This window comes from Sinohyriopsis cumingii, chromosome 18 (assembly GCF_028554795.1).
Source record: "Sinohyriopsis cumingii isolate HCF-2022 chromosome 18, ASM2855479v2, whole genome shotgun sequence".
Lineage (NCBI taxonomy): Eukaryota > Metazoa > Mollusca > Bivalvia > Unionida > Unionidae > Sinohyriopsis > Sinohyriopsis cumingii.
In genome coordinates this window covers 36,128,742-36,153,579 of record NC_142978.1, presented here as the reverse complement: position 1 = coordinate 36,153,579, position 24,838 = coordinate 36,128,742, and the positions used below count along the sequence as shown (strand labels likewise).

The window sequence follows — 24,838 nt, the reverse complement described above, 5'->3', positions numbered from 1 at the left end:
TGCAGATGCTGCTATTTTCACCATAGACTCTTATCACTTTATACAAGTTTTACCACTGTTTACATAAATCAATAAATAAAACGTTCAGGGTTGATATGGCAAACCAATTTAATATGGTATCTATCTTTAATAATAATGTTTTAGTATTCAGTAACATAGTCCAGTAAAATATATCTAACAACACCGACCACTAGCATTACGAAAGGAAAATGTATCAAATAGATTGGGAGGCAAAACAAACATTAACTTTGTGCCACTGATCTATTCATAAAAAGTCTGAATATTTACTTTTTTAAATTTTGGCAAGGTATGAATAAAAAACATCGGTGTGTCTAGTGTATGACAGAAAATACATTCTTGTACACATACGTTTAATCACTTTAATTATACAAGGTTTAGTCAGCTCAATTGGGCCACATCCTATCAGTAAAATGTTGCATTAGTTTATCCTAACTTAGAATACCAAAATATACAACAAAATCACCATGAGATAAAATTATAAAACATTATTATAAATTGTCTCGACTAATGTTAAAGAAGTGCAATTCAAAGAAAGGGGGTATTCAGAGATTCACAAATGCAGTTCGGCTCATTTATGTGTATCTGAGGACTAGCTGTCATGTACTCAAAACAGTTTCCATTCCTAACAAACCCTTTTTTAAATGGTATGCATATCATTCATCCGTCATGTGCGAACAAAGTTCATACGAAAGGTATTACCATACTAATTACATCATGCGTAAAATGTTCATTTATTCTTGATCGTGTTCTCTGTAGATTGAGAAGCTAGCAAAGTACTAAGAAGTCACTCTGCTACAAGGGCAAGATTTAGGAGATATGTTAAAATCAGCTTTTCCTATGGTAGAACCCCTCTTAAAATCGATGGTGACTCGAGGATTGCATACTACCTCATAAGTAGTGATAGCAGAATCTGCTTTTAAAGGAATGACCCAAAGTAATGGAGTGGCTGTGTTTCCCATCATGTTGTACGCGATCATGTTTTAGTACACAAACAATAGTCCTTCGTTCGATTCCATAGTGTTACAAATAACCTTGTTGAAGTGAATGTTGTTGTAAACTTGTTTCATGGGAACATGAGCAATGTATCCAGCCAAAATAGAAGAAGAAGAAAACAAACACAAATTAATGGACATTATTATACCATCATTGAAATGAATTTTAAGACAATAAGCAATACTATGGTACTCGATCAGTGCACTTTTACGAGCTTTCTTTGGGGCTTTGCCAAACTGGTCGTTGAAACAGCTGCAAGGAAGTCAGTCTATGTGTGTGTCCTTGAAGAAATGTTCCATTTAATTCTGATGAGCGAGCACACAATACATGCAATTCTGAAAAATAATCAGACAAGTAGGATATGATTAACGAATTATGATAAAAATATGTCCTATAAGTTAATGCGTCTTCCTCACTGAGAAAGGGAAGAACTTGAAAAGCAATCTTTATCGTCAACATTTTACATCATTGAAGGAAGTCAGGCTATGTGCGTGTCCTTGAAGAAGTGTCCCATTTAATTCTGAGGAGTGAGCACACAATACATACGATTCTGAAAAATAATTCGACAAGTAGAATATGATTAACGCATTATGGTAAAACCATGTCCCTTGCAACAATGTGCGTACACATGTCCTACAAGTCCAATAACTTAATGTGTCCTCCTCTCTGAGGAAGGGTATAACAGAGGGACTCTTGATGTCGAGAGATTCCAGCTTTGAAAACAGATACTCTTTCGTGACCTTGGGTAAATATTCCATTCAATCACGTAAAGCCTGCATACTGTCCAAGCAATTCTAAAATCAATTCAAGAAAAATATTTCCGCATATGGTAAAATATATATCCCTAGGAAGAAACTGTTTACATTTGACTTAGAAATCCATTGAGCTAATGCGTCGTCCAGTGTGAGGAAGGGAATATGTGCCATGTAATGTGACGTGAACATGTCCTCGATATATTCCATGGTGAGACAATTAAAAATACCACAATATGATAAAAGGTAACCTAAACTGAAGAAACATAAAGCTAAGCAAGGCTAGGGTTCGCTAACCAGGGCATGACATCAGAAAGGGCTACGTAAGGTAAGGCAGGGCAAAATGATAACACGATACAATAAATTGCCAGGCCTAACTATGCAATATGAGGCGACGCATGCAAGCCCAGGTATTAGGTGAAGGCTACACAAGGGAAAAGAAAAATACATGAAAAAGAAACATTTTTTCCAAGTCCATGTGAATCAAAACAAACTATATACCAGGAGTGTGTGCAAACCCATGTCTGGCACATATATGATTATTGCTCATTTTTATCATATCAAGCAAGTGCTATGAAACAAACTTCAGTATAGAAATGGATTGGACCATACAATTTTGGCTTAGGATTTATATCAAAACCTGCTGTTGTAAAGCCCATGAGAATCTTGCACGAACTCTAACATGGACTTGCTCATGCGCTTTTTTAAAAGCCCATGAGAACCTTGCACAAACTCTAACATGGACTTGCTCATGTTCTTTTTAAAACCCCATGAGAACCTTGCACGAACTCTAACATGGAATTGCTCATGTGCTTTTTAAAAGCCCATTAGAACCTTGCACGAACTCTAACATGAACTTGCTCATGCTCTTTTTAAAACCCCATGAGAACCTTGTACGAACTCTAACATGGACTTGCTCATGCTCTTTTTAAAATCCCAAGAGAACCTTGCACGAACTCTAACATGGACTTGCTCATGTTCTTTTTAAAGCCCTATGAGAACCTTGCACGAACTCTAACATGGACTTGCTCGTGTTCTTTTTAAAACCCCATGAGAACCTTGCACGAACTCTAACATGGACTTGCTCATGTGCTTTTTAAAACCCCATGAGAACCTTGCACGAACTCTAACATGAACTTGCTCATGTTCTTTTTAAAATCCCATTAGAACCTTGCACGAACTCTAACATGGAATTGCTCATGTGCTTTTTAAAAGCCCATTAGAACCTTGCACGAACTCTAACATGGACTTGCTCATGCGCTTTTTAAAACCCCATGAGAACCTTGCACGAACTCTAACATGGACTTGCTCATGCGCTTTTTAAAACCCCATGAGAACCTTGCACGAACTCTAACATGAACTTGCTCATGTGCTTTTTAAAATCCCACGACAACCTTGCACGAACTCTTAACATGGACTTGCTCATGTGCTTTTTAAATGTAATTTAGTTGAGAATGTTATCATATCCTGTTATTTATAATCGCCCCACCATGGGATATTTCGAGGACATATACACTGTTATTTGAAAAATGGAAAATGTTCACTTCACATTACCTGGCAGTTATTCCCTTCCTCACTTGGACGATGCATTAACTCAATGGATTTCAAAGTCAAATGTACACAATTTCTTTCAAGGGACATAGTTTTATGACATGCAATAATCATATTATTTTTTAATTATTTTCAGAATTGCATGGATAGTATGCATGCTCATCTTGCCTAGTCTTCCTTGTGTCACTTCACTTTGCATAGTTAGGCCACTGTTTATTGTATCATGGTATCATTTTGCCTTGCCTCACCTTGCCTAGCCCTTGTCTAATACCTTGGCTTGCTTAGCAAACCCTGCCTTATGTAGCTTCATCATGGGTTCTTCATTTTAGGTCACCTTTTATCATAACGCATTATTTTTAATCACCTCACCATAGAGTATTTCGAGGACATAGACACTTTGTATTTTTAATAATGGAAAATGTTCATTCCACATTACCTGGCAATTATTCCCTTCCCTTTCCTTCACCTTGTGTGGCCCCCACCTAATGCCTTTTGTATCATGTACATTATTGTGTGTCATGTTCATGTATTGTGTACATTTTAGATGATATTTGTATTACAATTAAATAAATTATTTTTCCTCCCTTTTCTGTCCATTTTTTATTTTTATTTTTTTCTGTTAATACATATTTCCTCTGCGTAAGAAAGAACACTTGATTTCCGAGTTGAAACAAATGTTGCAAATATTAAATCATGTTACTGGCATCTAATCTAATAGCTGTATTTGGGGGTGGGGAAGGTTTTTTTGTACAAGACAATAATGGTAAGCCTTCATTGCATGTGGCTCTTCATGTGGGGTGGCCTTTTCATTGGCAAAAGCTAAACTCTACTGGACACTCATGTTGTCCAGTATTGACTAAGTGGCCCCACATCTCTGTTTTCTTGTCTATATGAAAGTTGTTCTTGACCAGTCGTTCAGTCATATCCAGGAAACTATTAAGATCCCCATCCTAGAACTTGTACATCCAAGAGTAGGAGATCTGCCTATGTTGACTTTATGTTGTCACTTATTCCTTGCATGGACAGTAGTAAGACCTGGGCCTAGTTTCACTAAATATCTTAGTATTTAAATAACTGGGCCTAGTTTCACTAAATATCTTAGTATCTAAATAACTGGGCCTAGTTTCACTAAATATCTTAATATCTAAATACCTTGAACAGACTTAACCACATCAGAGGTCATTTATCACAATGACTGGGGGCACTCAACAGATATTACGAACATCTGCGAGGGTGAGAGGAGTAAGGTGAAATGTTACAATTGGTTTAAATTACACAATCCTAATCCAGTGTTTGGAGATCAGCAGTTGTCTCTATTATGTATATGCATATTTTTTAACTTTTGGTACATGATTTGATCTAATTTTTGTAAGTTTTATTTATGACTGTAAATTGTACTGATAATCTTTTGAGTTTGCTTACGTCACTAGGATCTGTTTTAGGGACACTAAAGAATACAAAAATTGTGCATGATCTATAAACTGATGACTACATCTGACAGTTACTAATAATAGAATTACTGGTAAACGTGTTTACAAGATTCTGCTTTTCTCCCATTTGACAGATCAGTTAGGTTGTATCTTAGAAGAATTAAGTTAATTCTTATTGGATGAGTTAGGTTACATGAATGGGTATTATGAAACATCAGAATGATTAGTAAAATCAGTCATATAATGGTACATTGTTAAATAAAGTCGTAGTAAGAGAACTGAGTAATCAAATCTCATTCTTATTTTGGAGTCATTCTTTTGACATCCACCAAGATATACACTGTCTGTTTTCTTCCGAACATGAGAATTAAGCATCAAGATCACCTTCATGTATCTTTAAGTGTTTATCTTTCTCATGTTCTAGATCTTTATAATATAAAGCTTGCATACTCTACACCTCGTTTGCTAGAAACGAGCTTTCCCACAATTTGAGCCAATACAGAAATAGTTATGTTTCATTTCCGCAGTATGTCACAACAGATTGCGATGAGACTGCTTCATCTCAAGGTAGTCTGACAGTTATTGTGTATAGTCCAGCAAGAATCCCACAAAAATTTATTTTCTGAGTGGGTTCAAACATTTTTCTGGGTGAATAGTTAATCCCAATCAAGTGTATGAACTGGTTCCTGAACATTTTCCCCTAACAAACAACTATTGTCAATGTATACCACAACTGTGAAAAAGTTTCATCTCATTGATGCAAAAACTGGCTTCATTAGCCTGGTGAAAACACGTGGTGCTGATACCAAACAATTTGGCAAACAGGTAAATTCATATACATCCGAAACCACATAAAAACAAATACTTCCTATGCTTCTGTGCCACAGAAACAGAGTAGTAGGCATCATTTAGGTATTTAAGTTAACACATGCAAAGAAACCATTTTATTTTCATGGCATTAACAGCTGTTTTCAGTTTCCCTTTTGAAATGAATCTTCTTAAGACTTTTATTAAATTGTTTTAAATTTTAAAAAAGTCTCACAGACCCATCTTTTTAGGATAAAATGAAAATATTTGAAAAATATTATCCAGGTGTTGAATTAACTTTGTAAATAATACCTTTTGCAAGAAAATTCAGCATTTATTTGTCTCTCATCAGATAAAGAGAATTTAATTTGGTTTGTTATATATGTACTTTAGTCTGGTTTACAATAGAAACCATAAAACACTATCAGATACCTACAAAAATTCAGATCTCTGTAGCCAGCCTTTTTTTTTAGAACTGTATAAGCAGTCATTGCTACTTGGAATTAAAAAAGGTCAGTGGAGTTTATCCGCGTTTTTGCAATGCAGTCATTTACAGTAGCAGTTGCCAGATGCATTTAGCAGGTGATCACTTATGACAGAGTTTATATAGTTAAATTGATCTATGAATTATCATTGTGGTCAGAACTGATCGGTGGTTGCTAATAACAGGTTTTATGCATGTGTGTTCTTTGGATTTTTAATGTAGCTTTAACAATTTTTCAGTATCATCACTATGATGTCTGAAGTGTGACAGTTTATAGTGATGTCTAGCACTGGGGCATCATGCCACAGACATGTAGCATGATGTCCCACCCAGTCACATTATCCTGACACCAGGCCGACCAGTCCTAACACTAAACTCTTAATGCTGAGCGCCAAGTGAGGCAACTGTTAGTACCATTTTTGCAAGTCTTTGGTATGACTCTGCCAAGAATCGAAGCCATGACCTTCCGCATCCAAGGTGGACGCTCTAACCACTAGGCCACCGGAGTGGTCATAACAGGTTTTACTGTAGTTCAAGAGGAGAAGAGATAACAAACATGTAACGCTGGAAGATAAATTAACAACCATCCCATAAGAACTCCTGGTTTATGACCTTTAGAACTAAATAGGCATCCATGACCATACCAAATTGATAAAAGGAAATGACTTATAATGATGTACACTAGATTAAGGGAGTCCTGTAGCACATAAAAATAGTGAATTCACAGTATTGCTGGCTGAAGTTTACACCAGGTGGAAGATAATAAAAATATAAACAAAGATTTTTTTTTTTAATTATTTATTCAATTAAACTATAAATGAAGGCAACTCTTCTGTTGCCCATGTAGGTGTCTTGAACAGAACAGCAAGAAGTATAATCAATACATCTATGCAGGTTACATGTACTTGATCATAGCCACTTGATTGATGTTATTTAAACCTTCCTGGAAAGATTCTAAAATGGAAATATGTTTTTTAAATAAAATTGGACGGATTTTAAAAAAAAAATACAGAATAGCTACAACTAAACATTGAAAACTGAAATGAACATAAAATTCTGATACTGAATTGATGACATTAAATTAATTCATGACAATAAAAACGGAAAACAGTACGAGTACTAGATCTAACTCAGTTAAATCAGGCATAACAACAACCAGAACAAAGATTAAGAAAATTTTGGACATTTCAAACTTTATTCTGAATAAAGTTACAGAACATCAAAGTTTAAAGTCATTTTATGTACGAGTTTCATTCCTAAAGAATTTCAAGAATAGAGGACAGCTATTTTATCTGCAGATCATTTCTGTCTCTATGTATGTATCTGTGTATGTCTCTATGTATGTATCTACTATGTATGTATCTATGTCTGGGGTTAAATGGCACATCAGTACAATCCTGGTTATATTTTGCCAATTAAAAAAGAAGTTACATGAATTGTGCGTTTTAAGTAAATATGATTTGAACAACTTATTTATTATGCAATCAAAATAAGGAGTATGGAGATAATGTGTGTTTTAAATTAAATATGATTTAGACAACTTATTTATAATTCAATTAAAATATTAAGTATGGAGATACTTGCTGCCAACCAAGCTTGTTCAGTCAGTATAGTCTCAATATAATCCATTCAGTACAGTCCCACAATAATTCATCCAATCAGTATGGTCCCACTATAATTCATACAGTCAGTATGGTCCAGCTATAATTCATTCAGTCAGTATGGTCCTACTATAATTTTGTCAAATTTATACAATTCGTCCAATCAGTATGGTCAAAATAATTTGTCCAATCAGTATGGTCCTACTATAGTTCATCCAATCAGATTGATCACACTATAATTTGTCCAATTAGAATGGTCCCACTATAATTCATCCAGTCAGTATGGTCCCATTTTAATTCATCCAGTCAGAATGGTCCCTTCATAATACATCCATTCAGTATAGGTCCCATATAATTCATCCAATCAGTATGGTCCCATTTTAATTCATCCAATCAGTATGGTACCACTATATTTTGCTTAAGACAGTAACAGATCTATGTGTTTTCAAACAACACGTGTTGATTAAAGTGAAAAGCATTTTGGTATTACTTCCTTCCCCCATTAATCTGCAGGAGTGATATCATAATCTGGTACTAGCTATTGCAATTGACATCAAGTAGACCTCATGGGAACCAATAAGAGGTCATGTTCCGTGGATGTTTCAAACTACAAATCAAATCACAGCTTTTATACATTTTAAAGTAAAACTGTCTTTCAGAGCATATTGCTAATAATGACAAATATAACATGAATAGAATATCAGTGATTTTCCTGATGGGCTACTAAACACAACAATCGGGAATTCCAAAGTTTGCCAGATCATGAACATTCATTGGTGTCTATCAGATCTCCATTATGCTGGAGATCTCATTTTTAATCATACTGGAAATGCTAGTTACCTTCAAATACAAATAGTTTTGAATCTGCAATTACAGTTCCCATTATAAGCCAATCAGAAACAAGCTTTCAAAATAAAATTCTTTTGTGATTTATCAAAAAAAAAAAGCTCAAATCTTTTATGATTTCCAGGTCAGCATTGTGATTAAATAATAGCATCAACTGTCAGTTAACTTTATGCTTCATGTTATAATTCATTGTATCATTTTATTCCAATATGGTGCTGAAAAAATATCTGGGTATATTGATGTATCATAGTAGAATGTCAAACACACCTTAATTTTTAGTTTTTCTGATTAAACATACAGCTAACTGCAAAATACCCACAGATGTATATATTACACTGCTTATAAAGAACCACAATATATTAACATAAATTCAGATTCAATTAAAATTAATTCCACTGAGCAAATAAATTTATATTTCAATCATAAAGTTGACAATACTAATGTTATTGTGTTAAACTTTATTGGAATCTTGCACAATTTTTAAGGTAATTTATATATCAACCAAGAAAAATTCTTAACTTGCTCAAATTACATTGTACATTGTTCAAATAAAAATAAAGTGACTGAGTTACAAAACTGAGCTATATATATACATTAGCTATAATTAGAACTGATGAAATTTGAGGGGGAAAATATATTTCAAGCTGAATGAGATTAAGAGTAAATATCAATTACTGTTGATGGCATTAAACATAAAGGAATTATACAAATATAATGATTGTAAACTAATCCATTAAAATACTGGAATGCAGATTGTGAACACATAAACTAAGAATAAATAGTTTCATATGGCTCGGATTTTAGAAGGCTTACCACTGAACAGATAGGATATGCCAAGCCATCCAGTCTGAAAAGGGTTACACCGAACAGACAGGATATGCCAAGCCATCCAGTCTGAAAAGGGTTACACCGAACAGACAGGATATGCCAAGCCATCCAGTCTGAAAAGGGTTACACTGAACAGACAGGATATGCCAAGCCATCCAGTCTGAAAAGGGTTACACTGAACAGACAGGATATGCCAAGCCATCCAGTCTGAGCATGTACAGAAATAAATTATATTAGTACATGAAATTGCTGTAAATGCTCTATATAAATAATGTGTATATAAATCAAATCCAACAGCAAACTGTGTAGACCCAGATCTGCCATTGTATAACATGACAGCAGGTCTGTGTCTATGCAGTTTGTAGTGAGTAATTAGCAGAACAAACAGAGACTCTGATCTACCAGAATATTATGTACTGTCAAAAAGCAGGGTCTGTGTGTTTTTTTTTGTCATTAGACATTACTTATGACTATATATGGTATGTGAGTTTCAAATTATTAACCCATGAGATTTTTTATCTTTACTCTCCACTGACAGAAAATTAAAAGACGGCTATTGTTTTGGTTTATGGGCACCTACTAAGACAACTAATAACAAAACTCACAAAATCCTGCAAGTGCAAATATATGTGTATATTCACCACCATGAGACAGGTATTTATATATTAAATTAACTTTTCATCTTTCAGCTGACTTAGCAGAAAATGACCAAATTGAAAAATAAATTTACTACACTAAAACTTCCCAACCAGAGTGTTATGCAAAAGGACTGTTTTCTGTGTGGATAATTTCATTGTTTTCACTTTTCAACATCGCATGCAACAGTAGACTTTATGTCATGCCAAAGCAATGTCATTGAAATGACGTCCATAATTCAAGTAAGTGTTGTTTGACTTCTTGATGCATTAATGTATCATTTTAAAAAATAGCGTATCATTTTCCTTGTGTATAGAGGAAAAAAATGGACTTGTAATTTCATAAAACTTCTTTTTATAAAACTGACAAAATTTAAAAAAATTCAAAGTGCAACAAAGACTTGTGTAAGGTTTCTTAAGCAATCATTTCTAGGGTTACTAATTTGTATCCCAGTATTTTCACAAGGCAAAAAATAATTTCTTATACACAGTAGATATTAGTAAAGTATAACCTATAGCACAAATATCTGTAAACAAAAAGTTGTACAATATAAATAATTAACCTAAGGACGGCGTTCTAATGGTGTAAACCAAACAAAAACTGTGTTACAAACAATGCTCATACAAGTAAATAGAAAATGGAATGATTAATTTGTAATAATACTGTTGATACCTTCAAATATATTGAAATAGGTGAATATCATCCATATCACTCATACAGTATCAAATGTCACGCCTATCACATACATCTATATTTAAGATAATGAATGGATTATTACTAATCAATAAAATGTATACATGATCTGGATGAGCGAACTGCTTCTAAGAATGAAAGTGAATCTTCAGAAGAAATGTTGAAATAGAATTTGGGAATCTTAACAGTGGTTTTCAGGTTGCAAACTGAATTTTACCAGCACATGTTGATGGAGTTTGCAAAGGAGGTATGTGTAATGGCATACCACCTTTAAACATCCTCATATCCCTAAACACAAGACAATTTTAAGGCTTTTAGCCCCATCCTAACACACTTTGGAAAGTTTTACTGAAAAAGCAGAAAATGTAAATCTGCTAATGCACAAAACCCAAAGAACAATGATGTATTAACTAATGGTGTCAAAATATCTTAAATTTGACGGTGGATTATACTGATGTAAATTGTCATCTTCACCCGATATGAAAACAGGTCACAGCACCCAATCTGAGAACATGTTACAGTGACTGTCACAGTGTTCTGGAATTGTAACATTCCTATCAACATACATATGGACAACACATAATCAGGATTAAAACACTGTACATTCTTTGTATTAGTCCTTTATGTATCTTTGGAAAACAAATACTGCAAGATCAGAAATATTTATCCAGGATTTGATATCATTTTTTTGCACCTGGTTAACGTATATCCATGAAATGAAATCCACCTTGAAAAACAGAACTGTTCTTTGGGGAAGTGAGATAAAACTTAATGGTTTGGGAGTAAACAGGTGGTTTCCTGGGGATTCATTTTAATGGGATCACACTAACCCCATAAAAACAAATCCCCTAGAAATTACCTGTTTACTCCCAAACTATTAAATTTATCCCTATAAATATTGTTGATTTTTCAGCATGTAATGTGAACCTTTTCATCACTTATATCTATTAAATAAAGGAAATTACAATAAAAATCCAAACTGATGAAAGTGGTTTCTTAGCGTACAGTTAAATTTGATATCCAAAAGTTCTGACAACAGCAAGTCTGTCCAACATGCAAAAAAAACATCATTTATCAATCTTTACCTTTCAAAACATGTTTAATTTTTGTTCAATCAATAAAACTGATTTGGAAACAAGATTTCTCTTTGGTCAGTGATGAGGTCATATACTACATTAATTTTCTAAAATTTTAATCATAAGAAAAAAATTATTAACTGAAGCATTTTCTTGATTAAAAGAAATCATTTGAGTTTATGTCCAGTAGCAATCTGATTGAAATTTCACAATTATTTGTAACAATACTGGAATAAAATCTGAAAATGTGTGCTTCTAACCAAATGAATGTTTTCACTGTGTATTACTTTCACATTGCTTTCTGACAGACCCTCATTCCCGAATTTAGTTTTTTTGGATGTTCTTATGAAATTTGAAGGAATGATGTGTTGTTGCAGAAAACCAATTAATGGTGAAAATAGCAAAAAATAAAATCTTTTACTAAACACTAGGCTCTAATTATGGAAACCTAATTAGCTACAGTTTTCATTTACCTCTGAAGAATTTTCACTTCAGTCAAAAAAGTTATCTCTCCCTGACATTGATGATGAGCATCCATATTGAATAAACATGAGACAACATTAAAACATGAATTATGAAAACAATGATACTGCATGAATTTCACGAACACAACTGCACATGAATCCTAACCTTTTAGGCACTTCAGCCCATGCTGATATATGCAACAATATTACTATGTATGACTTCAACAATGCTAATAGGAATAATATTTTTTGTACAGTAACATATATATTTTAATATATTAAATCTCTGAAAAAACTCTAAACTACAACAAATTGTTTTAATAATTTAAAATTTATGTACAATAGATTAATTCAAAATTTGTATAAAATAGTTAAAATATCTATAAGACAGAAACGAGAATATAGTTATTATTGAAAGACTTTTTGTTACTGGTGGGATATTCCTAAATTAACTTGGTTACATGTAAGATCTATAATGTGATTTCAAAGTCATGATAACCTATCATGTTCCCTTGTGGTTTTCAGATCTGATAAACCTGAAATATGAAACTTAATGTGAATTATTTTTTCTGAATCAATACAGATTTTTGTTTTCCAATTTGTATGCTTAAGGAACAAAACATTTGAAAATGAAACCTAGAGTAATATTCTTTAGGTCTTTTCGTAAAATAAAGCAGGATTCTGCTTTGGAAGATAATATCTGACTTTTTGACACTGACATATAATAAATTAGTGGTATATTAAATATATTTATCTATTTTAGCTTGATTTGTGTCTGAAAAAAATATATGCCCAGCTGCATGCATCAAAGAGTCAGCAAATTCCAAACATGTGGAAACATTTTTGAAAAACTGCTATAATTAAATGAAAATCTAATTAGATAATTGACTTATGCATAGAAATATGAATACTAAAATCTGTTAATGTCGAGAGTTAATCTGTTAAATCATGCAAATGAGATTTTTGTCAGAAAAGTTTTAGTTATCGAGTTAAAAAATATTTAGAAAAATATTAAAAAATTGCTTCAAAAATCATATTATGTCATCTATATGAATACAAATAAACCAACTAAATTTAATTTGTTTACCTCAAGATTTTTGTTCTTTATTTTTAAAAATGTCCCAAGTCGAAAAATCTATTAAACAAATTTAAAAATTGTTTTAATGGTATGATTCTATAACCAGATCTTTTACAAATATGCACACTAAATTTCATGTCTAGCTTTATTGATTTTTCTCTGAACCATGCTAACAAGTTTCTTTATATAAAAAAAAAAACCAAGTGCAATATGGTACATACAAATATGTTGGCCAAATTTCATTTTGCTCTGTGGGTTGGCGGGGGGAGGGGGGGGCAATCATGCTTACAATTTTGTTTGGACAGGCATAATAACAGACAATATGTAAAATGCCCACTTCAAACAGTGTGGAGCATAGAAATTCATGTACTTGTTATGCATGAAGTCTTTTCAAGATGGTGCAAGAATTCTGTAGATTTGTATGCACACAGTTACCATAAGGAACATCTGACATTTACATCTAGTGGGGTTTTGTATAGTAAAGTAAGGACATTCATTTTTTCCCTACATCATTGGTACCAATTTACTTAGTGGCAAAAACTTGCACTAATGAGAGTTCAAAAATGTACCCCATCACAACTAAATTATATCTCTGAGCAATCAGACTTTGTCTCTTTCATCAAGCTGTCACCCTTTAGTGGAATGTTCCAAGCCCGTAAAAGAGGCAAGAACTGTCTTTAATTTTGATCATATGTCTTAATATTCCATTTGAAGATAAAAAAAATTGGTAATCATAACATGACATAAAATAAAGATCAACAAGGAAAACATGATAACAACAAATGATTATAAATTATCAGTACAGCACACAATTTCTTCCATATATTCACATTCTCCCTTCCCTTCCCTCCTTCAACATTGATTCTGGCATTTATTGGAACCTATGAAGAGCACTTCATAACCAAGTAATACAAGAAATCATTAGCTCTATTTTCCATAAAATTCAACAATGTACAACTTATTTGCACAAAGATCTGTAGAATGACTTCTAACTTTACTTCATTTATTTTTTAGGTGCTTTTTAGATGACCAGAAAAATGCTGGGCACATGGAAACTTTCAAACCAACAATTACAACAACAAAAGCCCAAAACTTGTTAGGTATAAACAACGATTTCACTATGGTAATCAGCACATGCAAGCAGGGATCCAACATTTTGATGTAGCAATGATTAAATAAAATTTGTTCAGAAATAGATTGTATGCATGGCCATTATTTATACCTGAAACAGAATATATATGCCATTTGATCCACATGTACAGTGACTTCCTGACTGAAATCATCTCCATGAAAAAATGCATAGCAACTTTATTCTTCACAGATCTTAAAAATATGTAGACATTTGACATTAATGCTAATTCATGATAGGTATGATGAAAATAACTTGATAAATGTCTTCTTGAAAATTCCATCCTTGGCATATATCTTCCTGGAAATGTAGACTTGATCCTAAGTATGCAGTGTTTCTGCAGCAATTATGCGCTACGTGAAATTGTTGGAGAGTCTGCTACGTACAGACTCCACCTGATCAATAGGTCCAAGTGGTGGAGTTCTCTCCCTTGCATGAGGAGACATATTATAATAGCCACTCTCCACAAGTACTGACTCTATCATGGTCTGCATCTGTTCATAGGTAATACCCACATCTTTAAAATCTGGGTCATAGGGTGTTGTCACTGAAAACAGACAAAAGATGATATTTCATGAAGTGAGAGTAGATTCATTATTTATATTTGATATATCAAGATTTATATGTTAATGCGGTGAGTTTTTCAGATGGAATACTGCATGACCTCGGGATTGCAGTATCTCCATCTGACAAAGTGAGTTCATATTTTTCACACAAATGTAGTAACCATTTTATTATATGCTCATTATTCTTATTCTACCTAAGGCTTAAATAAACAAAATATACTACAAGAAACAAGGTAACTGAATGTATGCCATATTCCAAACTAAATACACAAGACAGTGCAGATTCATCATTACACAACAGCAACATTATTAATGCACACATAACTCCACTCAGATAAACCTGAACTTAGTCGCATGCTAGACATAACTTTTGAAAGAAAATGGTGTTTTGGTTTACTTAAAATTGAAAGTTAAACTCATATTGTGAATGAATGCACGTTGTAACAACTTTTCCACTTGACCATGAAAAAATACCTTGGCCAAGGACACTCTATAGTGATCGACCCAAGCTGCTCTGATGGTGAGAATCAAAGCCACACCCTGTTGGTCACAAGTTAGTCATCTCTTGTGAATTATAGGAGGGTAAATCAGGACTATCAGACATCCATGGGCATGCAATCGGAAATGACTTAGATAAAACATGGTGATATTAAAATAGTTTTTTCTTGTATAGAGAATTCATTTCCACAAGAGTTCATGAACGCATCTCATTGTACCACCATGAATAAATATAGCATTGTTTTATTTATTTATTTATGACTGAACATATTTATTATTTTTTATTTATGACTGTAAAGAACATAACATCATATATGGAAAAGGAGTGACGTCAAAAAAATTAATTTCTCTGATTTGCGGTAATCAAGTGAAAGAATATTGCACTGTTCTCATTTAAAATGAATTTCATGAAACCCTTCAGCAAGTTTTATACATTTCATTCCCAAGCTTAAAAAATATCTTAACAACTTAACTAGATGCATCAATTTTATTTGAAATATGTACACACTCGTGTAAAGGTACTTTATATTCTTTACAGCAACTGTACCTTGAACTGTGGATCAAAAACCTGTCCCTGGTATAATAGTCCTCTATGAAGGCATTACAAAAACATGCTTGTCTCACAATTATTCACCAACATACCTCAATGATTGTGACTTTTGCCAAGTTTGTCAGTCTTGAAAAAAAAATCCTTGTGCAGCAACCATTTTTTTTCTGATCATACTTGTCTTGACTGTAGATCTGTGACACTTAGACCACAAAATATGTTTCTTTACTATGATCTAAATGCAAGCCATCCTCAAAGTTTGGTCAGGAAACTTGTTCTAAAAGTTAGTGTTGCAAAATCCATTTTTCTTTGACCTTTGGAACCCAAATCAAAAGGCCTCTTCCATACAATATAGTGAATGCATCATGGATTTTGGAAGATCCACATTGATTTTTTGTCATGGAAATTAGTCTGTCCTTCAAAGGTCCAGATATGGTGGTTGTCATGAATGACTACATCATGGTTGATAGTAGATGGATTAAGTTTAATTGCCGTGACTACATGATGGTTGATAGTGGATGGATTAAGTTTAATTGCCATGTCTACATCCTGGTTCATGGTGGATGGATTAAGTTTAATTGCCATGTCTACATCCTGGTTCATGGTGGATGGATTAAGTTTAATTGCCATGACTACATCATGGTTCATGGTGGATGGATTAAGTTTAAGTGCCATGGCTACATCATGGTTCATAGTGGATGGATCAAGTTTAATTGCCATGACTACATCATGGTTCATGGTGGATGGATTAAGTTTAATTGCCATGTCTACATCCTGGTTCATGGTGGATGGATTAAGTTTAATTGCCATGACTACATCCTGGTTCATGGTGGATGGATTAAGTTTAATTGCCATGACTACATCATGGTTCATGGTGGATGGATTAAGTTTAATTGCCATGTCTACATCCTGGTTCATGGTGGATGGATTAAGTTTAATTGCCATGTCTACATCCTGGTTCATGGTGGATGGATTAAGTTTAATTGCCATGACTACATCATGGTTCATGGTGGATGGATTAAGTTTAAGTGCCATGGCTACATCATGGTTCATGGTGGATGGATTAAGTTTAAGTGCCATGGCTACATCATGGTTCATAGTGGATGGATCAAGTTTAATTGCCATGACTATATCATGGTTCCCAGTGGATGGATCAAGTTTAATTGCCATGACTACATCATGGTTCACAGTGGATGGATCAAGCTTAATTGCCATGACTATAACATGGTTCCCAGTGGATGGATCAAGTTTAATTGCCATGACTACATCATGGTTCCCAGTGGATGGATCAAGTTTAATTGCCATGACTACATTATGGTTCATAGTGGATGGATCAAGTTTAATTGCCATGACTACATCATGGTTCCCAGTGGATGGATCAAGTTTAATTGCCATGACTACATCATGGTTCCCAGTGGATGGATCAAGTTTAATTGCCATGACTACATCATGGTTCATAGTGGATGGAAAGTTGGAGCAATGCAATTATGCATACGTCAATACTAACATCATCATCAACACATTGTGATCTATCAGATACATATAATACTTGATGAAGAATGTTTTAATCAATTTGGAAAATCATTTATATATAATATGAAAAAGAGAGAACCTAGACTGATCCTCTGGTACTCCAATGGAAATTTCCTTGAAATCTGAGAAAGTACTTCTCCAACTCAGACTGAGATTTACTGCTGAGATAGTATGAAGACCATCACAATGGGGGGTTTTGCAATGATATATGCTGATAATTGTATGATTAACATTATGAAAAAGCTTAAGATATGTCTAAAAATACAACTCTGGTTAATGTACCATTATCAATCTTATTAAACCAGTGTTCTGTTCAACCAGTGAGCGCTGCTTTACATGAAATATTTGAATGGAAGCATCAGAGTAGTCGGATTATTTATTTTATAGAAAGTATGACAATGAAATGAAAACATTTTTCTTTAATTTTGTTAATAATAGGTAGAACATTTGCAGTTCTATAATTAACTGACACCTCATTTGTCATATGACTTTAAAAGAATGGAATAACTCTAGTTTTTTTTTTCGATTGTCTATAAAATTATTTGTGCCTAAGGACATATTAAATATGTATATCAGTGGTTCAACAATGCATTCTAATGATGGCTTTAATAGCTTCAATGACAAGCCATCGAAGCCATTTAGCTTGGGAATTATAATTTATAATTTCCTTTCTAACACTATCATTAGTAATATTTGGTATCTGAAAGAAAATTTAATTTCACGTACATGTTTAATATCCAGTAATGATGAAAAAAAGTCCTTATCAATGAAAGAAATAATATCTTAAATGGCTTATATGCCTGTCATAAAATAAGGCTTTTCATTTTTTATCTGTATACTACTGTCAATAGTTTGCTTCAAGTGGGTCATTCAAAGTGAAACTATGATAAATTAATCACTAGTACATGGGCACATTACTGAACTATCGTTTACTGAGAAAGAACACTGTATGTACCACTTGATGCAGAACAGTATGTAACTTTTTGTGCTTGTGGCTTAAAGGTGTGTCAACACGTATGGCCATGGTCAAGTTTACTGTCTTGGGAGTCTAACATCCATGATTTGTATAATGTGTCAGCTCATATGTCAATGGTCAAGTTTACTGTCTTGGGAGTCTCAAATCTATTTGTGTAGTGGGTCAACTCATATGGCCATTGTCAAGTTTACTGTCTTGGGAGTATCACATCTATTTGTGTAGTGAGTCGACTTGTATGGCAAATGCAATCAAATCATCAAGAGGTGCCAAAAACTCAATATGGCTGCAATAAAATCTGTGATAATATTCTACCAGATGGAGTTGAGATCCACCAGACTTAGTGGCTATCCACCAGACATAATGAACATCCATTGTTTGTACTGGGCACTTAAATCCCTGCCCTATGTCCACATCAACAGTACTGACTAGGCATTCTAAAACCTGTGATACATGTATTGCAAAGGTAAGCCCTCAGCAAACTTTGGACAGGATACATGGTCTGCAACTTAGGTTATTATGTGCTATGTCTTGATGATACACTCTGCATTTATGGCAGCATATCAAAATATGTAGGACATTTTGGCACAAACTTGCACCCAGTGTTCTAGATGTGGGAGAAAATGGCTGTTGGAGTAAACTTACCAAGTCTGTCTGCACTGAATCCAGCAAACAAGTCTGTTTCTGAACCAGTATAACCCCTGCATCTGTTTTCAACTGGCCCCAAATTAAGGTCAATCATTTCTTGTGATCCCATCATCAACTGAAAGACAGTTAAACATAGTTTCCATCATAGGAATTGTCAATAAAAAAAATCATGTGTGAAATGCATTGAAATGAGTTCAATTTCAATGAAACACACCCCCCACATACAAGTACATATTCTTTTTATAAAGCTGCTTTGCCTGACATGACAGCTATTTTTATTCCCCTCAAGTAAGTCAACCATTTTTGTAAGGCCACATTTTTACTGCAGAAAGAGTGGATTATATATATATATATATATATATATATATATATATATATATATATATATATATATATATATATATATATATATATATATATATATATTTGGATGGCGCAGAGAGCCTTACAAACCAGTTAGTCATCCCCAAATAGGTATATGGACTAAAGTGAAGGGAATGAGTATTGATCCTTCTGTGAAGCCTTGCAATTTAACAATGTACATTCCTACATACGGTGTGTGACTGATACAAAAAATGGATTGTGTCGTCCATTGTCCATATCGTAATTAATTAATTGGCTGAGTTGCAAATTGGTGATGAATATGTATTGAGAAAGAATATTATCATATTGGTTAGTTTTAATTTGTACCCTACTGTAAACTGATCCCTGGTGTGTGGGTTAGGGCACCCCATCACCCCAGTCTGCATTTGAATCTAGTGTAATGGATACAGATACTTGTATGTAACAGATACATGATTACTCAGTAATTAGCTAAATTAAAATATAACGATGTATGGTACACTCATTGACTACAACTGAAAGGAAAGGTACATCATCATCATTATCACCCAAAAGCACTCTCTGAATCTTCACATTGTTATTCTGAATGCAATCGGTGTAAGACCAAACAACCCTTAAATATACATACACCTCTAATATAACTATACTGTCTATTCACTTGTGAAAAACAAATCCCCTTGACAACAGGAGCACATTCACAGTACCCTTCAATGTACAGACTGGTTTAGATAGTCATTTTGCTGAAGCTATGGGAGATGAGAGTCTTTCATATGGATATGCCATGTTAGCTAATTCATGCCAGTCTGGACAGAATTTGAACCCATTACTCATGGATTATGAGTCTGAGTGAATGACTAGGCCATCAAGTGGAGGAAGGATATATTACTGCAGCATGTAGTTGTTAAGATGCATCAACAAATAAAGTTCATCAGTGTAGATCAAAACAGAATCTGATTAGTCCACATTTCATAGTGTTCAAGATTTATATGATGTCTCAAATATAAATGTCACTCAAGCATGAATATTGGGTCACAGTGACCTTTGTATAATTTGGTTACTATCATGAAGATACAGCAGAATATCAGTTTCCATGTGTGTAGGTAAAATAGGCTCCAAGAGCTGCTGAGAGTGTAATAAAACAATGATGAAAAATTACACGTCACTTGTATATGAAAATTAGTTCAGTGATATAGTTTGGGTTTGGCTGAGTTCATCATGCAATCACCATAGCAATTTGTATAAGTGTTGGTGAAATAGGGTCCAAGAAATTGTGTAAAAATTAATAGCTAAATGTATACAAGTCATGCAAGCCTGAAAATTAGGTTACAATGACCTAGCTTTGATGTGGTTACTATTCCTACATCAGCATACCAATTTTCAAGTGTGAAAAGTGAACTAGGATAAATAATATTGAGGATATAATAAACAATTGGCTGAAAATCCTGAAGTTACTCAAGGATGAAAAATTACATCATGGATACCTAGTGATTGTATGGTTGAGTTGCAATAGTTTAAAAGCATATACATATCAATTTTTACAAATGAAAGTCAAAAAAAAATTTCAAGATACTAACAGCATTATAAATTAATAACTCAAAATGCATAGGTCACACAAGCATGCAAATTATATCACAGTAAACTATTTCTGCTATGTCTAAGTTGCTCTCCCTGAGATACAAGTCAAATTCCAGTCTTCACAGGTGTTGGTGCAATAGGGTCTAAAATACTGAAGTTGTAATTAAGAAATAGCTAATAATAAAAAAGTTAATCCAGTGTTAAAACTAGGTCACATTTACATAGTTTTGATCTTAAGATGCATCCACATTAAAAGTTTTATATATGTAGAATGAACATAATTTTCCTTCTCAACTTCACTGTCAAGGGGATTAAAAACCTGGAAAGAAATCTTCAAATGCCATTGTGTAATCTTGTAGTTTGATACTGTGCAGAAGACACAAATGGTTAAGGCTTTTCATCTTCTTACCTTCTTCAACTCTGACTTCAAATTAAATGAAGTACTTTGAGGTGCAAATAGGGCTCTTTTGAATTTCTCAATAACCCGCCGCAGTGGATTGGGATTCAGAGTTGGTGGAAGCTGATGAGAGAAAAAAGGAAATAATGCATGTTTTATCATTTATTTTGTTGCTGCAGTTCCATACTTCCCAACATTTTTTTCTTGCTTTATTTCAATTATGATTTTAAGAGCTCCTTTTTTCCCCAATTGCTTAAATATATATATCCAATATGCATAATGAAACGCAGGAACCAGAATAAGTGAAAGCAATTAAACTAAAGAAGAAAAATAAAAGATAATGAAAAATACTGACGGAAGGGGAACTTGTTCTGAGGAAGACAGAGTAAATAAAAAATAATAGAAATCATCTGGATGTACTGATGTTAGAATTGGAGGAATTGGTAAAACTATCTGAACAGTCATGTACATCATATAAACTTGATTACAAGTCACATCCACCTGCAAATTGGGCAGACCCAAATCTGCCATTGCATAATGCACGCACATATCTGGATCACTGTTAGGAGTAATCAGTAGAACAAATAACATAGATCCTGATGTGCCAGTACATTATGCCAGGATATACGTTGTGTGCAGTTAGTCTTGACATACAAGCAAGTGTATCTAGTAGTTACAATGTTACAGTGTTCCCCATATATAACTCTCTAGTAGTTACAATGTTACAGTGTTCCCTATATATAACACTCTAGTAGTTACAATGTTACAGTGTTCCCTATATATAACACTCGACAATAAATAAAATTGAGGAAGCTTTATGTTGAAGGATGTTATAACAAGGCTGTGTCCTAATAGTGCATTTAAACAATAATTTAGTATTTTGCGATGTCAAGTCACATTGCTTCTCATGAATCTGTCTATCTTTCATCATGTGACTGCTGTATTTCATCAAAGTACACACAAACGTGCAAAACATTCCATCAATATAATCAGTGTATCCCCTAGGGGTGAAAGACTAAGAGCAAAAATCCCCCCTGTTGCCAAAATTGAGGGGTCAGTCAGTAAATAAACAAACTTTGGCATCAAAACTGCGGGTCAAATAAAAATTTTGGGGGTCCCTGAAGCAAAAATGAGGGTAAAGGAATCAATGAATCATCAATTAAGCAAAAATAAACGCATAAACAAAATTAAGATAAACATTAACACATTTACATCCTAAAACATGCAGCAGATGAAGTTAGTGTCCTGCAAACAGAAGGTCTTGCACTGATTAACCTAGCTACAGGTGCTGATTATTTTAAAGTCCAGTTTTGAGAAGAAAATACAGATGTTCTAATTATTCTTTTTTTTTAAATTTAGCTTCTAATTATTATTTATAATGACATATGCAACACAGAAATCTATCATAAGTGCACAAATCACGTGCAGTGTATTGCCATTACTTCAACAGTTTCAACCACCTATATTTGAAAGCCCACATGTTAAACGCCAATTTAAGTTTACTTGGACCTTTTTGGTGTAAACCTAACTTGGATGGGCATTTCGCTGCTTTCAAGTTGTGCTATTCTGACTCTGACTTAAACCCTAATTTTTCATTCAGTTTTGGATACAAAAATTCCACCTTCAGATTAAGAAATTTCCTATTTTATGCTAATAGAAATGAAGGATCGTATTACCATCTTTGATGTGTGAGTAATTTGATATTTTCAACTGTATGTTCTTATGTGGTATTTTGATAATTTTTTTGTTTTCACATTTTGTTTTCATATTTTATGTTTTCATCCGTGATATGTAAGTCATTTTAAGTTCTCACCGGTGATATGTAATTGTGAGTTCTCACCTGTGATATGTAATTGTGAGTTCTCACCTGTGATATGTAGATAATTTTATGCAACTGATGCAGCATCTGCAGAATGGGATCATTGATCTGCCGCACTCTTCTCTGAGAAATGGTCAGTGTGGCAGCACTTGTACTTGCTGAAATGCATGAAAATGAAATTAATGTCAATTAATTAATCAGTTCTAGGATTAATCGGTTTAATGGTTGGTTTGGTTTTTTAAGACACGGCAACAGAATCAGGTTAATAGTGCTGAGGCAACTGGAGTAGAGTGCCCTGCCCAAGGACACAAAACAGTAGGCTGACCTGGGCTGATTGTATGATAGGATTCTAACCTGCAACCTTTCTGGTCATTAATCTGGCATTCAAACCACTAAGCCACTGTGGCTCCTTTCACCATTAGTCTCCTTTTAAAACATCTTAGACACATCAAGTCTATTCTACCATATTTGCCAGCCTATAAGACGATACTTTATGACCAGAAAATCTTAGCTTTGTCTTATACTCCGAATCTCCGAATCAACTTGTTACATTATTTTAATTACTTTAGCATATTTTTCATGTGGAAAAAAATTCTCCATGAGTACAAAAATAATGTTGTAAAAAATATTTCATTTTTGGAGAAGAGATCATGTGTGAAGAAATATAGGATCCCACATTGACTATTTTAAACAATTACATGATACACCACTCCCTCGATAACTCGCGCACAATGGGGTCCAAAAACATCGACAGCACTATAATTGAGGGCGCAAGTTACCGAGGGACCTATAAAAAAACTAATAAAGAGATGGAGATCGACAGAGAGAGGCGAAGGGGGGGGGGGGCGTTGCATTGTTAAATACTCGTTTTATAATCGTGCTGAAAATAACTGTGAATAAATATTTCTTTATAAAGGTGTTGTTCGTTTTTCTTTATAAATTACCTTTAATTTCTAGATAAAGTATCTTGAAAAGATCATAAAAACAAACATTATTCCACGAGGTATCAGTACTCTTAACATGTGTATCGCTAAACACATTGTGTATTACGTCACTGCTTTTTGTGTTGATTTGGATACATTCTAGTTTTATTGTTTGTTCAAAATGAATCAAGATTTCTTTTATCAAAAAAGATAACATTCATATCGAAAAACGACGTCGAAACTTGTGTTGCTATAAAAAAAAAAATCTGCTCTCACTAGATAGATAGATAGATAAATAGATAGAGTAAAATGTAAAAAAATAAATTCACAAAGATAAACCATTACCAATCATGAATTTAATGGGTCTAAATGTCAGACATGTAAAAAAAAAAAAAAAAAAAAAAAAACCAAAATATTTAAATACAAATATGCGAGTGAGAATACGACAATATTTGCTGGGCAATTGTTTAATAGCAGTAGAGCTTTCTCCTCTAAGCCCCTGGATCGCAGGTGGTTTCTGACAGCGGGGACAAACATCTTAGAAAACCACTCCGTAAATATTGTTGCAGTCATCCATGCATTTCCACTATTTCTATATACAAATGGAAGGGTGTCTATATTTATGTGA

At 33.7% G+C, this 24,838-nt stretch overlaps 1 protein-coding gene across 1 annotated transcript in view; it reads right to left on the bottom strand.

The window, feature by feature from the left end:
* Positions 1–8,943: 8,943 nt before the first annotated feature.
* LOC149776399 (serine/threonine-protein kinase Nek10-like) overlaps positions 8,944–24,838 on the bottom strand; it is a 130,873-nt gene continuing 114,978 nt past the window's right edge. Inside the window, exons 29-32 of the mRNA XM_089940776.1 lie at positions 23,336–23,445; positions 21,481–21,591; positions 19,152–19,269; positions 8,944–14,936 (exon numbers count right to left, since the gene is read on the bottom strand). Of these exons, the coding sequence (XP_089796902.1) occupies positions 14,743–14,936; positions 19,152–19,269; positions 21,481–21,591; positions 23,336–23,445 (533 nt within the window). The 3' untranslated portion in view covers positions 8,944–14,742. The remainder of the gene's footprint in view (positions 14,937–19,151; positions 19,270–21,480; positions 21,592–23,335; positions 23,446–24,838) is intronic.